Below are 17,867 nucleotides of genomic sequence, written 5' to 3'. Positions count from 1 at the left end.
ACAGGAAGAGATGAGGGAGGTCAGGAGGTCGGCAGCTGGACGGCCCAGTCACATTGTGTGTGTGTGTGTGTGTGTGTGTGTGTGTGTGTGTGTGTGTGTGTGTGTGTGTGTGTGTGTGTGTGTGTGTGTGTGTGTGTGTGTGTGTGTGTGTGTGTGTGTGTGTGTGTGTGTGTGTGTGTTTCGAATGGATAGAGACAAGAGTGGAATCTCTCTGGCCTAGTGCCTAGAATGGGAGAAAAGGCTTTGATTTGAACTATACTAGGAAGTGTACTGTACATGGGAGCCAACCAAAATGAAGTCAACTGTTCCAAATGGTTCCATTCAGTTCCATCCATTCACTGGAGGTTCCATCTGGCTCCCAGAGCACATCCATAACCTAGTTACAGAAACACTTCCTGGAGAATCTTAAGAGGACATTTTTGATGACATTGCTGACTAAACCTTCTTCATGTTGTTCTGTCATTCTAGCGTCCTGTCCATGAGGTGTACTTGTACATCACGCTGCAGAAACTGGCGATAGGCTCCAGCCCCTATGGGCCGTTCTGGCTCGGACAAGGCTTACTTGTGTTCTAGAGAGAGAACACTTTGTCCTGACTATCCGGAGAGAAGACGAACGGGACTTAATATCAGAAGAGATGGAGGTCATTTTACAAATGCATTTTGAAGAACAGTATTTTTGATACAAATGATTTTATTTAGGTGATAATATACAAAACAAATGAGGAATTTAGGGACAATGAAAACATTATTTAACACTGCATGGTAGTAAAACACTGCATACTATGGAATCACATCCAAATCAATTCCACAGCTTCACGTTACACATTCAAAGACATAACATAAAGCCACAATGGTAGAAACTTAAACAAACCATTAGTGGCGGACAAATCATCAGTATCATAACAGGGGAATTGGTGGAAATCTGTCTGTAGATGTGATTGGTCAGTTAAAGTCTTTCTGCAGCTGTTATTGGTCAGTTGAAGTCGGGGGCAGTGACCAGTATGGGAGTCGAGGGAACATCCTGATTGAGAGACTGGAAGAGAGAAAGAAAGAAAAAGGAGAGTAGAAAAATAGATGAACTAATGTGAAGGAACATTTTACATTGACTTCAGGTGTCCCTGGCGGTAATTTCCACGGCACTACTCTATTGTCACTACTCTATTGCCACTACTCTATTGTCACTACTCTATTGTCACTACTCTATTGCCACTACTCTATTGCCACTACTCTATTGCCCTGTGGCATCCTCTGTGTATTTACACAATCTTGTAAATATTTTATTTGTACGGTAAAAATCTCTCTGCGAAAATAGCCGTTGTTTTTATCCCCCTTTCATTTTGTTTGGATTCTGTCTTGAAATATTATTCCTCATTGCCAGCACTCTTGTTTTCAATATGGCAAGCATATGTTGTGATCATAAACAAGAGACATATAATAATAACATTTAGACTGAACATACCCGCAAATAAATCCAAGTTATAAAATGTAAATATCTATTCCCACCACATCCTGTGATGAATATGATCATGGTAATTCAGCAATAATACCCCAGATAATAACGAATATTACAGTGATCAACTAAATATTAAAGGGGAAGTATTTTACCATTTTTTGCATTTTATTTTATTCAACCTGTATTTAACTAGGCAAGTCAGTTACTAACAAATTCTTATTTACAATGACGGCCGAGATGGTTCGATGGTTCCTAACCCGGAAAGTAGTCTATGGGCCAGGAGACACTGTAATCTGCATGTACTCTACACACACACATACACATTGTAATGCTGTGGTAGTGTGGACTTTATATTGTACATTTGCAATAATAGAGTAATATTTATTTATGATGTAGGCTGTTGTGTTTTACTGTGATGTAATTGTTTAAACCCTGTTTGGAACCCAGGAAGAGTAGCTGCAGAATGGGGATCCTAATAAATACTAAATATATAATGTACATGGTAATCTTGTAATCTACAACTGTTAATTGAATCAAATACTAAAGTTCCCCTTTAATGTATTTTCCTGTCTGTCTTACTGAGTAGGGTCCGAAACTCCTCCTCTTTTTGTACAGGATGTAAGAGAGCGTTGAGGAGATGGTGATCTGGATGATGGTGAAGAGAAGGAGGGACGACTTTACTCCATAACTGAACACCTGAGGTAAAGAGAGAGAGAGAGAGAGAGAGAGAGAGAGAGAGAGACATTTTAAACTGAGAGCAAGTCATTTGTAAGAACATTTGTCACACACACATCGTTTGTAACATTGCATTGTGACGAAACAGATCATTTGAATATGAGAGATTTATCATTTCAGATTAAATATAATTTCTCAATGAGTCATAGACATGATGCATTACAAACACATGGGGGTAACAACATACAGTACCAGCTAAACGTTTGGACACACCTACTCATTCCAGGGTTTTTCTTTATTTTTTACTATTTTCTACATTGTAGAATAATAGTGAAGAGATCAAAACTATGCAATAACACATATGGAATCATCTATCTAGTAACCGAAAAAGGGTGAAACAAATCAAAATATATTTTATATTCTAGATTCTCCAAAGTAGCCACCCTTTTGCCTTGATAACAGCTTTGCACACTGTTGGCATTCCCTCAACCAGCTTCATGAGGAATGCTTTCCCAACAGTCTTGAAGGAGTTCCCACATATGCTGAGCACATGTTGGCTGCTTTTCTTCACTCTGCAGTCCAACTCATCCCAAACCATCTCAATTGGGTTGAGGTCAGGTGATTGTGGAGGTCAGGTCATCTGATGCAGCATTCCATCACTCCCCTTCTTGGTCAAATAGCCGTTACACAGCCTGGAGGTTTGTTGGGTCATTGTCCTGTTGAAAAACAAATGATAGTCCCACTAAGCGCAAACCAGATGAGATGGCATATCGCTGCAGAATGCTGTGGTAGCCATGCTGGGTAAGTGTGCCTTGAATTCTAAATAAATCACAGACAGTGTCACCCGCAAAGCACCATCACACCTCCTCCTCCATGCTTCACTGTGGGAACCACACATGTGGAGATCATTTGTTCACCTACTCTGCGTCTCACAAAGACAAGGCGGTTGGAACCAAAAATCTCAAATTTGGAATCATCAGACCAAAGGACAGATTTCAACCGGTATAATGTCCATTGCTCCTGTTTCTTGGACCAAGAAAGTCTCTTCTTATTATTGATGTTCTTTAATAGTGTTTTCTTTGCAAAAATTTGACCATCACATCAAATCATATATTATTGGTCACATACATGTGTTTAGCAGATGTTATTGCGGGTGTAGCGAAATGCTTGTGTTTCTAGTACAACAGTGCAGTAATATCTAACAAGTAATATCTAAGAATTTCACAACATATATCCAATACACACAAATTCAAGTAAAGGAATGGAATTAAGAATATATATATATAAATATATGGATGAGCAATGTCAGAGCGGCATAGACTAAGATACAGTAGAATAGAATTGAATACAGTATATACAGTTGAAGTCTGAAGTTTACATACACCTTAGACAAATACATTTAAATTCAGTTTTCCACAATTCCTGACATTTAATCAAAGTAAAAATTCCCTGTCTTAGGTCAGTTAGGATCACCACTTTATTTTAAGAATGTGAAATGTCAGAATAATATTAGAGAGAATGATTTATTTCAGCTTTTATTTATTTAATCACATTCCCAGTGGGTCAGAAGTTTACATACACTCAATTAGTATTTGGTAGCTATCATTGCCTTTAAATTGTTTAACTTGGGTCAAACGTTTCGGGTAGCCTTCCACAACCTTCCCACAATAAGTTTGGGTGAATTTTAGCCCATTCTTCCTCACAGAGCTGGTGTAACTGAGTCAGGTTTGTAGGCCTCCTTGCTCGCACACACTTATTCAGTTCTGCCCACAAATGTTCTATAGGATTGAGGTCAGGGCTTTGTGATGGCCACTCCAAGAAGCCATTTTGCCACAACTTTGGAAGTATGCTTGGGTTCACTTTCCATTTGCAAGACCCATTTGCGACCAAGCTTTAAGCTTTAACTTCCTGACTGAAACAAGTCTCTTTTTTTATTACCTCTGCAGCAGAGGTAACTCTGAATCTTCCTTTCCTGTGGCGGTCCTCATGAGAGCCAATTTCTTCATAGCGCATGATGGTTTTTGCAACTGAACTTGAAGAAATGTTCTGTATTGACTGACCTTCATGTCTTAAAGTAATGATGAAATGTTGTTTCTCTTTGCTTATTTGAGCTGTTCTTGCCATAATATGGAATTGGTCTTTTACCAAATAGAGCTATCTTCTGTATACCAATCCTACCTTATCACAACACAACTGATTGGCTCAAACACATTAAGAAGGAAATAAATTCTGCAAATTAACTTTTAACAAGGCTCACCTGTTAATTTAAAAGCATTCCAGGTGACTACCTCATGAAGTTGGTTGAGAGAATGCCAAGAGTGTGCAAGGCTGTCAACAAGGAAAAGGGTGGCTACTTTGAAAAATCTCAAATATATTTTGATTTGTTTAACACTTTTTTTGGTTACGACATGAATCCATATGTGTGATTTCATAGTTTTGATGTCTTCACTATTATTCTACAATGTAGAAAATAGTAAAAATAAAGAAAAACCCTTGAATGAGTAGGTGTGTCCAAACTTTTGACTGATACTAGATACTGGCGACACAGATACACACACACACACACACACACACACACACACACACACACACACACACACACACACACACACACACACACACACACACACACACACACACACACACACACACACACACACACACACACACACACACACAAACAGACCAATGATGAAAGAGGTACTAACAGTGGCATAGTGCTGGTGGTTACATTCATACTCCTGCCTGTTGTGCGTTGCGGGGACCAGGGGGTGGTTACACGGTGCCTCTGGGTTGTTGTGGAGATCAATGAAGTAGATGATGAGGGCCAGGAGAGAAACCAAAATGGCCACCAGTGTCACCACCATACACACCCCCAGCTAGAGAGACAGAGGGAGAGAGAAAGAGAGAGAGAGAGAGAGAGAGAGAGAGAGAGAGAGAGAGGAGGGAGGAGGAAGAGATGTGTACATCGTTACAACACTGTATATATACGTAATATGACATTTGTAATGTCTTTATTGTTTTCTGTATGTGTCATGTTTGCTGTTAATTTTTGTTTATTTCACTTCTGTATATTATCTACCTCAAATGCTTTGGCAATGTTAACACATGTTTCCCATGCCAATAAATCCCCTGAATTGAATTGATAGGGGTGGGAGTCAGGGGCCAGACCTCATTGATTATAGTGTACATTTTTAGAATGTAGTGTGTGTGTGCGTGTGTGCGTGTGTGCGTGTGTGCGTGTGTGTGTGTGTGTGTGTGTGTGTGTGTGTGTGTGTGTGTGTGTGTGTGTGTGTGTGTGTGTGTGTGTGTGTGACTATCTGTGATAAAGTGAAAATCTGAGGCTCGCACCCGACCCACAAATAAATAAATAAATGCACTGTAGGCTAGAGTCAGAGATGGCAGAATGTTTTGGACAGGGGGTGCTGGACTTTTTGTGTGCCTCTTTTAGATATGTTTCTGCGTATAATTTTGCTAGGCTATTTGTGAGTCAACTTGTCTATTATTGGATACATGCAGCTTCCCTTCTGTCATTATATGTTTCCTAGAAAACGAAATAAACCCTTGCGCACCAGAATCTGTTTGACCAGTTGTAAGGAAATTGAAAGCTGTGAAAATGGCCCAACATGTTTCTGATAAGATTTGAGTTTGGCTTGGATGCGTATTTATGTGGTTAAAATACTATCAGCTTTTATGACGCTGATAGATCGCAGCTCTACAGTCGGTCCCTGACTGTGCATATTCACATTCTCTCAAGATTCTGAAATAAATCATATTTCTCTACTCCTGTTCCCGAGTCAAAATGTACATTTGGTGTATAATTTTACCCTAGAAATGCTTCATTCTGCAGGAGTTAATATTAAGGCTATGTGAGAGGTTAGTGTACCAGATTTCCGTTTCAATTAAACCCACCTGAACAGTAGGCTACAGTTCCCTTGACGTGTCACAGGCCTATTTGAAGTCCCCATCTTGTGACTGTCGTATAGCGATTCGTAATCTTCACACATAATATATGCACTGTTATCATCCTCTTTTACCACTTCACCAAATCTTTCCCAACATTACCTTTATGGCCCTCCCGTCTCTGTATTTTCAACTCTCTATTTCGCAGCTTTTTCTTATTGAATTAAACTCAAGTATTGTCCTTTTTGCCTCAATGGTTCGATGTGTGTTCTCAAAAGCGTTTGGCGTGTAGGCTGTTTGGCGCGCGTAAAGTTAGGCCCCAAAGTTTAGGCTTTCTCACTAATGCCAAAAACATGAAAGAAACCCCTAAATGTAGTCTATAGGCCTAGATATAAATTGCACAACAATGATACATGTATAGATTTTTTTATGTATTATTTTCTCTTTATTCAACCCAACTGCCACCTACCCGCCCTGCATTTGCATAATATTTCATAACCCTAAACCAATGATGTATATATAAACACTAGATGATAGGGGGCACTGTTTTGAACCCACCGTGCCTCCATCTTGGCACCACAACACCATTGTAAAAAATATATATATTTTGGAAGCTATTGCCATGTTTATTCTATTACTGTCACGACTTCGGTTGCCTCTCCTTGTTCGGGCGGTGCTCGGCGTTCGACGTCACCGGTCTTCTAGCCATCATTGATCCTTTTTTCATTTTCCATTGGTTTTGTATTGTCTTCCCACACACCTGTTTTCAATCCCATTCATTACCTGTTGTGTATTTAACCCTCTGTTTCCCCTTATGTCTTTGTCAGAGATTGATTTGTTGTCAGTGTAGTGTTATTGTTTGTATAGGTGCGCGTCGGGTCCTCGTACCCATGTTTTGTTTGTTTGTACATTTATTGTTATGGAGCATACTTGTGGAACTTTATTAAAAGACTCCATATTTACACTCCATTTGACTCTCCTGCGCCTGACTTCCCTGCCACCTATTACACCTATGCTTGACAATTACAGACACCTTAATGCATACTTTTAAATGATACGATATGAGCTAAACATACAAATAAAGCAATATCTAAAAACATTTTCCTTAAAGTATAATTTTTCGAAAGTATTAATGTTCCTGTCTCCACTAAAACAACAATAATACTTAAATACAATAATGTCGAATTCCATTCAATCCTATAGAACGCGCCAGCTTGTAGCCCTAAAACCGGAAATGAGTTACCGCTGATTCATTCAGCCATCCCTATGCGAAAAATGAACACCGACAATAAGGTCAGAGGTTAACACAGGCTTAGGAGATCTTATAAGTTTTGTTCTATGAGATGATAGGAGTCAGTTAACATGACCTTTATGAATTAGGAAGCCTTTATTATGAAGTGCTTAATGTGCTTTTTTAAATTACATAAATTCTTCAAAATTCACAAAAGGTGATGTTAGCTGATGAAGATTATCTCATAGAACTAAACGTATAAGATCTCCTAAGCCTGTGTTTAATACAAACCTTATTTTGGGCGTTTAACCTCTATGGGATCGGTGTCCCTAAATCGGGACAGTTGTTGCTCAATATGCAATAATGTGACTAGAATCACGTTTTAAACAACAGCCAACTTTCCAGGACATAGACATGTCTTATTGTTAATCTAACCGCAGTGTCCAATTTACAGTAGCTATTACAATGAAAAAATACCATGCTATTGTTTGAGGATAGTGCACAACAACAAAACACTTTTTATCATGGCAACTGGTTTGATACATTCACCTCTGAAGGTAAATAATGTACTTACACTCAGTAATCTTTATCTGATTTGTCATCCTAAGGGTCCAATAAAAGTTTTGTTTGATAGTTTTGTTTGATAACATCCATTTTTATATTCAAATGTAGGAACTGGGTTTGACACACCCCACACCTGCTGGGAAGCTAATGATCCATCATGTATGACATTTCTGGCAGTGTGTAAACTTAAATGTTTTATTGCCATAGGATTTTTGTATGTTCTCTATAGTTATGTAAGGTAATGTTAGGCTCCCGAGTTGTGCAGCGGTCTAAGGCACTGCATCTCAGTGCTAGAGGCGTCATTACAGACCCTGGTTCGATCCCGGGCTGTATCACACTGGCTGTGATCGGGAGTCCCATAGGGCGGGGCACAATTGGCTCAGCGTCATCCGGGTTAAGGGAGGGTTTGGCCGTGGTACGCTTTCATTGTAAAATAAGAATTTGTTATTAACTGACTTGCTTAGTTAAATAAAGGTTGAATGTACTTGAACATTTAAAAATTGACAAATTTGGCACATTTGGGCAAACTCCTGACAGAATGAATACAAAATATTGTGTAGTGAAGTAATTATTCACTGGATCAGTCTGAAACGTTGCGCACAAACTGTTGCCATCTTGTGGACAACGTCTATATGACACCTAGAATCATACTTCACTGTCTTTGGCCTTTCTCTTGCATTTCAAAGATGATGCAACAATTCTTTTTGAGAAACCGCTTGTTTTTTATTTCTATGATCTTTTACCAGATCTAATGTGTTATATTCTCCTACATTAATTTCATATTGCCACAAACTTCAAAGTGTTTACATTCAAAAAGTATCAAGAATATGCATCTACTTGCTTCAGGTCCTGAGCTACAGGCAATTAGATTTCATTTTAGGTGGAAATTGGGGAAAAAAAAGGCTGCAACCCTTAAGAGGTTTTAAACAAAAAACTCTACAAAAACACCATTCATTTTCCCCATAGGCTTTGTCCAATGAACCATGGCGGAGTTTGTGCCTACAAAAAGACGCCATTACTATGTCTCTCTGTGGAGGACTGATTTTCTGGGGAGTGCTAATATTGCCGACCAGTGGCTTCAAAGCCTCTCATTGGCCAATACATAGAATTAGCAATCCAGAGTTTATATACATCATTGCCCTATACCTGGACGGCCCGTGGATATAACCATGGGGATTGCGGGTTATGAGATCACTAGTGTCCGTGTGGTGGTATTCATACTCACCGATTTCATACTGCTGTGTTTCTCCATCACTATGGCAACGACTCCTGCTGCTATGAACTAGACACAGCAGATATAAACAACTCCCAATTGTCAATAAAATATCATAAACAATGATTAAAATAATTAGTGCATTAGCTGATAAAACAATAATGAAATTAAATGGCAACACTTTAAAAAAAACTGGTAATCACAATAACAAATTTGATAGAATAACTTATGTAACTATTCAGTACAGAGAGTGAGTATGAGTGATGGTTAGGTTACTAGGTTACCGATAGGCCACTCCACCATGGCACCCCAAAGGTCACGACCTCTGTGAACTCAGTGGAGAGGAGGGGGATGGAGTAGGACATCACCATCAACCCAATCATTATCTGGGACACCTGACACAGATAGATAGATAGATAGATAGATAGATAGATAGATAGATAGATAGATAGATAGATAGATAGATAGATAGATAGATAGATAGATAGATAGATAGATAGATAGATAGATAGATAGATAGATAGATAGAAAGAACACACACAATCACACACAAACACACACACAGACAGATGCAAGCACACACACACAGGCCAGTTTACAGTAAATGCACTTTGTGGGAACTGCTGATGTAAAAAGGGTTTTATAATACGATTGTCTTATTGACACAAACACATTAGGTTCCAGGCGTTCACCACAAATCAATGTCTGACATCTTTATAGAGACAGTAAATATAATGAGTCATGTACAAAATACATATTTCATTCTTAAACGCATCAGTCAAACATAATGAGAAAAAAAAAAAAAAAAACGGACACTAAATGCACAGGGCTGAACACAACATGCAATAATAACCACCCCCTATTGTAGCATCTCCATCTATACAAAAAATATAAGTAAAAATAGTCTTTGACATCTGACGCTCACCCCCAAAGCCTTCGGCTCGCCTTTCTGGATGCTCTCGCGCAGAGCCTGCTGTTTGTCGGTCAGTTTATCCGAGTTGATGTCCGTGGTCACGCTCACTGACAGGTCCCTTGAGACCGACACAGCCATCAGTCCTTTGGCACTGGGGGTCCAGGAAAAGGACACGCGCAACGTGTGTTCAATTGTTATGCTATTAAAGAGATTCACTTTACCAACACTTTTATTTAAATGATGATTCATTATACAACAATAGTGAAACCTCCAGGGTGTACCGTTAAACAATCAAAATACCTATTAGGATAATCGACGCATCTTACCTTTTCCTTTCAGATACAAAATCACTAGTATGCCTAATTCCACAAACTCAACTTCTTGTTGCCGAATCCACGAATTAGAAAAATTGATTTCGCAACATAGCCAGTCCGAGTCCGTTCCCTTAACTTTTTGTGTCTCCGCCCGTTCTTGGCACGAACGAAACATGAGTAGGATTAGCTTACTTTCACTGGTGCGAAGCCTCCACCCCTAGCCCACTGTCACCCCCTCGTCTTGGTAGACAGTGATACAATAGTCAATATAAACATTCCGAGTTGATCCGAGTTTTTGTGACAGCCTGGACCTACACGTTCATTTTGCAACAAAATAAAGGACCGTGTGCATACAACAGTGGCCGTTTTCCTCAAGGTAAGTCCGTTTGAATAAAAATATATCTGATGAATTTACGTAAATGGTGGATGAAGTTGCGCTGATCTTCAGGGGGAATCGGGAGAACATGGCAGTTTAGTCCTGATGTGTAGGCAACAGAACAAGATGGTTGAGAAATAAGAATGGTAAATAGGCGTTCTAGATTTGTTTTTAACTGACCTGTAATCTTTAAATAAAGGTTTAATAATATGTAGGCTAATTAAATAAATAAAAGAAGACTATCTTTCTATTATGGTGGATATGTGTGCATGGTGCTCTGCCCAAGCCCCCCTCACATTCACTTGTCCTTGAACTTCATGTTGCGTCAATACAGTTCAGACCAGTCGGCTGGACCGTGTTAATGTACCGTAGTTCATTGCTCTTTCCCCTGTTTTGTTTTCTTCCCTCTCTCCCCTCCTCTTATTTCGTTTGCTTGGCCTAAAAACAGCAAACCCTTCCCCACATCGAATACAGTAGAGTGCATAGTGCATGCAGTGAGGTCTGTGTTTGAACAGCGTTCTACGCTCTAGAATAATGTTTGGTGAAGCTGGTCTGGAAATGAAACGTTCCCATGCCCCCATATCTTGATTTCATTGTAATACACCTCCCCCCGCCCCCGTCTCTCCCCAAGCCCACTGTGCACATCTGTTTTTCATCTAGCAGCAACATTCCACTATATCCAATAGGGACTAGGCCAACTCAGACATGTGGTTTTCATTCTCTCTCTCAGCCCCCCCCCCCATGCCTCTCTCCCCCTTTTTCTCTTATTCTCTCTTGGACTCCCTCCCTCCCTCCCTCCCTCCCTTCTTTTCCCTCTCCCTCCCTCCCTCTCCCTCCCTCCCTCCCTCTCCCTCCCTCCCTCCCTCCCTCTCTCTTTTCTCTCTCTCTGTCTCTCTCTCTCTCTCTCTCTCTCTCTCTCTCTCTCTCTCTCTCTCTCTCTCTCTCTCTCTCTCTCTCTCTCTCTCTCTCATCCAGTCATTCACACCACTCATCACCACAATCCAAGTCCTTGCTAGGTCAAATGAACCTCGCCCCTCTTGCAGTTACAGCTCAACATAAACATGCACATGCTTAAAGGGATACTTCGGGATTTTGGCAATGACTCTGGTGAAGTAGATCATCTTAGCTTGGACATTCGAGGAAGGTTGCTATGGGGAGAGTCAGGTCCAGATGTTTGACTCACAGCAGGGGATTCATGAAGATGATTTTTTATTTGAAAAGGTGTCTGAATCAACTGTGCTATATCCTATATTTCTATAGGATGCTGCGGTAATTATCACCCCCTGTGTAACTCACATTGTGAATCTGTCTATTGAACTAGGCTGTTTTCCCAGTGGACTAAAATTTGCAAGGGTCATTCCTGTATTTAAAAAAAGGGAATAAGTTAGATCATGGAAACTATCGGCCTCTCTCAATCATGTGCGCTTTATTCGGAGGTCATGGAAAAGATTATGTTCAAGCAGATTGACAGTTATATTTCTTTACATAACCTATTCTATGAGCTCCAATCTGGCTTTATGAAATCCCATTCCACTGACACCTGCCTACTATATCTGACTCACGACATAAGGAAGGAAGTAGACGGAGGGACATTTTGTGTTATGGTCATGTTAGATCTCCAAAAGGTGTTCGATACAGTGAATCATGAGATTCTGTTAATCAAACTAAGAGCCATGGGCTTTAACAACTTAGCAGTAAAATGAGTCAGCTCTTACCTGCAAGAAAGAAAACAGATGGTGGATGTGGATGAGACCCTGTCTAAACCCAAAATCTTGAACTGCAGAGTAGCCCAAGGGAGTGTACTGGGTCCACTTTTATTTCTATTGCGTATAAATGATCTGAAATCTACCCGTACCTGTGACCTTTTCCTACATGCAGATGATTCTGCACTGTTGGTTTCGCACAAAGACAAAAAATGTGGCTGAGAAAGCCCTCAGTAAATGGCTATATGACAATAAGCTGTCACTTCACCTTGGAAAAACAGAGTCCATGTTGTTCGGGTCCAAAGTGAAACTTAGGAAATCCCCAGATTTTAAGGTGGAAGTAGGTGACATGTAGTCGCGGCAAAATACTCTGTTAAGTATCTTGGATGTATGCTAGATCTAAAAGGGGAGAGAGCATGGCACAAAATGTTATAGCCGAAGTGAACCATAAAATTAGATTCCTGGCTAGAACCTCCAAATATCTGGATAAGAATGCAATGGGGACATTGGCAGGGGCTCTTGTTCAGTGACACTTCGACTATGCAGGCTATTCCTGTTACAGTAGTGCCCCCAAGATATCGCAAAATACCTTGCAGGCATCTCAGAACAAAATGAGTCAGGATGATTCTTAAACTTTCCAGCATCTCGACTCTTCCCTCTTTGAAAGCCTTCGGCGGCTTAAACGTGGAGGAGAGAGTCGCTCAGAGAAAATTGTGTCTTGTACATCAGACTGTCCACAGCCTGGTCCCCAGATACTTATGTAACTACTTTAACTTAGTAAGGGATAACCATAGCTATTCAACGAGAAGGAGTGAAACTGACACTGTTCCTTTTAGATGTAATAGTGGTATGGGGAACGAAACATTTTTTATACTCGGCTGCCATTCTTTGGAATAATCTTCCAAAGAATTGGAAATGTATAACCTCCATAGGTAGTTTCAAGTTCTCACTGGAAAAAATGGCTAAATAGTAGCATGTTTCAAAAGTGTTGTTAATTATATTGTGATTGTCTTGTGTGTGTGTGTGTGTGTGTGTGTGTGTGTGTGTGTGTGTGTGTGTGTGTGTGTGTGTGTGTGTGTGTGTGTGTGTGTGTGTGTGTGTGTGTGTGTGTGTGTGTGTGTGTGTGTGTGTGTGTGTGTGTGTGTGTGTGTGTGTGTGTGTGTGTGTGTGTGTAGGAAGATGTACCTGTCCATAGTTGTTTATTTGGAACGGAAATGTCATTAATTATCGGATGTTGTGAAACAAACAACAATTGTGTCTGTCATTGTCTGTAGTCATTACAATTGTGTCTGTCATTGTCTGTAGTCATTACAATCGCTGCATAACCTCGTTGTATTCCCACTTCCCCTTTACCTCTTCAGAAGGACCACGTTGGAAATAGGCTGTTAAGCTTTATTGTGTTATCCATGATGATTTTCTTAAATTGTATGTGGACCCGTCACCAGCTAGAGTGCCCCGTATGTATGTATTGATTTGACAAATTGTCAAATAAATGAAATCAATCAATATAGAGGTACTCGTTGCCAAAATCCCGAAGTATCCCTTTATTTAAGCAAAGTTCAAATATCCTGCTGGAAGCATAGAACTCTCTGTGAATCATCAATCAAACCTTTGAGAACCCAAATTTGCAAACATGCATTCTACCGTTTATCTGCGTTCCAGTGCCTGTGATTACATTTTGTGTTTGTCAAATCAAATCAAATGTTATTAGTCACATGTGCCAAATACAACAGGTCGTAGACCTTACAGTGAAATTGTTACTTTACGAGCCCCTAACCACCAATGCAGTTTTAAGAAATACAGATAAGAAGAAATAACAGTAACAAGTAATTAAAGAGAAACAGTAAAATAACAATAGCGAGACTATATACAGGGCGGGGTACCGGTACAGAGTCAATGTACAATTCTTTGGGCCTTGCATTGGTTACATTTTGTGATTGATTCTGATTGATAAGCATGTCTCCTCTTCTTTCTCTTCTCTCCTTCATTTTTTTCTCTCTCTCTTTTCTCTTTCCTCTCCTCTCTCATGGACCAAACCCTTTAATTCAGGATGATGTCATCCACTGAGTCAGGAACAGGTGGTCCTAAACTACATCGCCTCTTCATCAAGTTTGACCCAGAGGCTGTAGCGGTAAGAGAATTGAATGAGTAATGGACATGAATTGAATGATTACTAAACACTCATACATATAGATAGTCAATGCATCTACCAGACTGCTCTCTCCCTCCTTGTTGTACCATTCAATTGTCTTTTAATAGTGGAATTCATGTATCTTTCTTGTTATCATGCATCAGGCAGACACTAACTCCACGGAGTATGCACTTGCTCACATTATGGACTTAAACGCATTGGACTGGTGAAAGCAAGGTCTAGAAGGGCCGATTGTCCTCATCATACTTTTTGCACTAGTCATTTCTCATGAGCAAGAATGAATGGAACTGGGAGAAGGCTAGAATCGGACCACAGAGCTGAGTTATGTAATCATCGTCACAGTTCCTTTAGATGCAGTTCTCTCTCTTCTCCACCAGGTGGTGTCGATACTGCTGGGTCTATTCCAGGTGCTGTTGGCTGTGCCTCTGTACTACATGGACATTGGCTTACCCAAACTACAACTTATGCTCCCTTTATTTATTGGCTTCCTGGTAAGATCCTAATTTGATAAAGCCATGAATAACTTTGTTTCTGTCACAGGAGGCTGCTGAGGGGAAGACGGTTCATAATAATGTCTGGAACGGAGCAAATGGAATGGCATCAAACCCATGGAAACCATGTTTTATTTTTCTCTATACTTTTTCCCCCTTGCCATACCATCTCTACTCTAATTGGAGTAAACTAGTGGACAACAATAGTTCTACTGCTACTTAAAGCTATTTCACTCACATTTACAGTACCTGTCGTTGAAAAATGATACACATATTCCACATTTGTTCAAGTGCTGGATTTTCACCCACAGCGGCCAATCCACCATTTATTCTGATCTTCACTCCAACCCTCCGATATCCACAGATGAACCCATCTTTCTCAGTAAAATGCCATTTTGCTATTTTCTTTTGCAATTACATCCCTCCATTTGACTATGAGGGTCTTACGAGGGTCCTGAACCTATCTATTTGTTACATTTCTACCGATATTGCCCTAAAAATAAATACTTTACTCAAGAGTATAATGATATTTCCCAGTGACTGATCGTTTTTTTTCAGATCCCATAACAATACATTTTGTAGTTCCATCTGAACCCTGATATTATGACATAACAACCATTCCTGGACCAGAAAATATATTCTATTGATTCTGTTTCCTCGTGGCAGAATATGAACAAGGCTGACTGTTCAATGCCCCATATACTGTATTGAGCATTCATTTTGTAGCAAGTATTTATATAATAGCTTAAATTGAAGCGAAGGGATTGATGTGTCAATTGTGGTTTTATTTTTTACATTTTTTAAAATTTAACCTTTATTTAACTAGGCAATACAGTGAGCTCCAAAAGTATTGGGGTGGTGACATATTTTTGTTGTTGTTTTGGCTCTGTACTCCAGCACTTTGGATTAGAAGTGACACAATGACGAAACTATAAAATAACACATAGGGAATCATGCAGTAACCAAAAAAGTGTCAAACAAATCCAAATATATTTTATATTTGAGATTCTTAAAAGTAGCCACCCTTTTCCTTGATGACAGCTTTGAATGGCGCCGGAGGGTTGCTGTTTTACGGGCTCCTAACCAACTGTGCTATTTTGTTTGTTTTTGCACATTGCTTATAACTTATATTTTAACTTATTTTGTACATAATGTTGCTGCTACCGTCTCTTATGACCGAAAATAACTTCTGGACATCAGAACAGCGATTACTCACCTCAAACTGGGCAAAGATTTTTTCTTTAACGAGTCCAATGCAAAGGATATACTGCTTCCTCGGGAATGAGCCCAAATCCCCGTCATTTGCGTGAAGAAAAGACAGAGAAAAAGGGGGCGGAGGTCGGGCTGCCATCTGCGAATTCGTAGGCGAGTGAGTAAACCCCCACTACCATCTGTTCTATTTGCCAACGTGCAATCATTGGAAAACAAAATGGATGATATACGATCAAGACTATCCTACTAACGGGACGTTAAAAACTGTAATATCTTATGTTTCACAGAGTCGTGGTTATTTTTGCATCACAACATTGAAGGGTGACCATGTGTTTGATATATTTGATACCATTCTACCAATTCTGCTCCAGCCATTACCATGAACCCGTCCTCCCCAATTAAGGTGCCAAGCTTCCTCTGGCTTCTGTTTATATGCATAGGCTATATGTTATATTGTGTGCATCATTGGAGGGTTTAGTTTTCTTTTTTCACATCTGTAGCAATTGAAACAACAGATATTGTTTCTACTTTCTTTTAAAGTTTGTGACTGCAGGGTCGTTCGCCTTCGCCTGTGAGAAGTCTCCCAGCAGGCAGCTAGTAAGACATTACAACAGTCACGTGTTGCATTGGAATATACACTGCTCTAAACGGGTGTAATCGATTCCATTATTCAAATGTCCACCTGGGTCTACCTGTACAGTAGTCCACATATTGGGCTGAACATGTTGCCCATGGGCTACTGTGCAATGTGTATACCCTATTACGTGCATGAGAAGATACATCCATTATATAGCAACATTTAGGTCCAATTCCTTTTTTCTCTTAGGAACAGTTTCATCTTTGGGGCCAGGAGATTTTCCTGTCTCTACTTACTTTATCTTCCATGTTGTGTCTTTCTCCCCAGCTGACAGGCTGTGCCTACACTAACGTGGCCAGCCTGTTGGCGGGCCTACTGGCTCTGTGTATGTACAGCGTCTCCCTACACTCCGTCCAGGGCACTGCTGGACCCTGCACTCTGCCAAGCATCGACCTGTATGCAGGGGCTGCACAAAAGTGCCCAGGAGAGTACCTGGAGGTAAGGACTGATTTGTGGGTGGGTGGTTGATGAGTGTGGGTGTGTCTGTGGACAGTTTGTCTTGTTTGCCGCTATGCTATTTTAGTTCCCTGTATTGTGTGTGGCACTGTGTTTTTTATGTGTTGTTGTTTATCCTTCCTTGTCTTTTTCTCTGTCCCAGGGGTTCTTCAGGAGTGTCACAGTCCTACTCATCGTTTATGACCTGGGGGCTCTTATCCTCCACTCTCTCCTCTCTTGGTCCGCACTCAAGGGACTCCGAGTGGGACTGTGCCGAATGATCAATTAGTCAAACTGATTAACCAATTGATGCTAGTTGAAAAACCTATTTTAGAAAAATATTAATCTGTTTTATCATATTTTTATCAGTGACCACATTTCCTTTAACTTGTTCAAGTTCATGTTTTTCATGGGTTTGTTTATTCCTTTCTAGCTTTACAGGCTTACCATTTTTTGATAAACCTAATAAAATAATTTGTATAACCTCTGTGGACTTCTGATGTTTATTTAGATTGAGTGTTGTGTGTTCAGTGTAAACTGGCTTTCCATAATAACCTATAAATATCAGAAACAACATATTCTTTCCGTACTGTTT

General features: G+C 40.0%; 2 protein-coding genes across 4 annotated transcripts; one reads left to right on the top strand and one right to left on the bottom strand.

The window, feature by feature from the left end:
* Positions 1-673: 673 nt before the first annotated feature.
* tmem176 (transmembrane protein 176) lies at positions 674-10,535 on the bottom strand. Of its 3 annotated transcripts, none has more exons than XM_046326411.1 (7): positions 10,279-10,535; positions 9,965-10,151; positions 9,324-9,434; positions 9,052-9,108; positions 4,837-5,007; positions 2,033-2,149; positions 674-1,033 (listed from the first exon to the last, which is right to left on the bottom strand). In XM_046326411.1, exons 2-7 carry the CDS (start codon positions 10,088-10,090, stop codon positions 974-976), a joined length of 642 nt encoding a protein of 213 aa, XP_046182367.1. In that variant the 5' UTR covers positions 10,091-10,151; positions 10,279-10,535; the 3' UTR covers positions 674-973. The 3 variants fall into 3 exon arrangements, with proteins under 3 accessions (XP_046182367.1, XP_046182369.1, XP_046182366.1); XM_046326413.1 differs by having other exon boundaries at positions 9,965-10,112; XM_046326410.1 differs by having other exon boundaries at positions 9,965-10,103; positions 10,279-10,498.
* On the top strand, positions 10,448-17,759 carry si:dkey-9i23.16 (uncharacterized protein LOC571915 homolog). Its single transcript, XM_046326414.1, has 6 exons — positions 10,448-10,642; positions 14,395-14,476; positions 14,875-14,988; positions 16,741-16,797; positions 17,105-17,275; positions 17,436-17,759. The coding sequence occupies exons 2-6, from the start codon at positions 14,396-14,398 to the stop codon at positions 17,559-17,561; spliced, it is 549 nt and encodes a 182-aa protein (XP_046182370.1). The 5' UTR covers positions 10,448-10,642; position 14,395; the 3' UTR covers positions 17,562-17,759.
* Positions 17,760-17,867: the final 108 nt, after the last annotated feature.

The sequence above is a fragment of the Oncorhynchus gorbuscha genome, linkage group LG24 (assembly GCF_021184085.1).
Source record: "Oncorhynchus gorbuscha isolate QuinsamMale2020 ecotype Even-year linkage group LG24, OgorEven_v1.0, whole genome shotgun sequence".
In the NCBI taxonomy this organism is placed as follows: Eukaryota; Metazoa; Chordata; class Actinopteri; order Salmoniformes; family Salmonidae; genus Oncorhynchus; species Oncorhynchus gorbuscha.
Note: the sequence above shows the minus strand (reverse complement) of the source record. Positions and strands in the feature narration are given on the sequence as shown.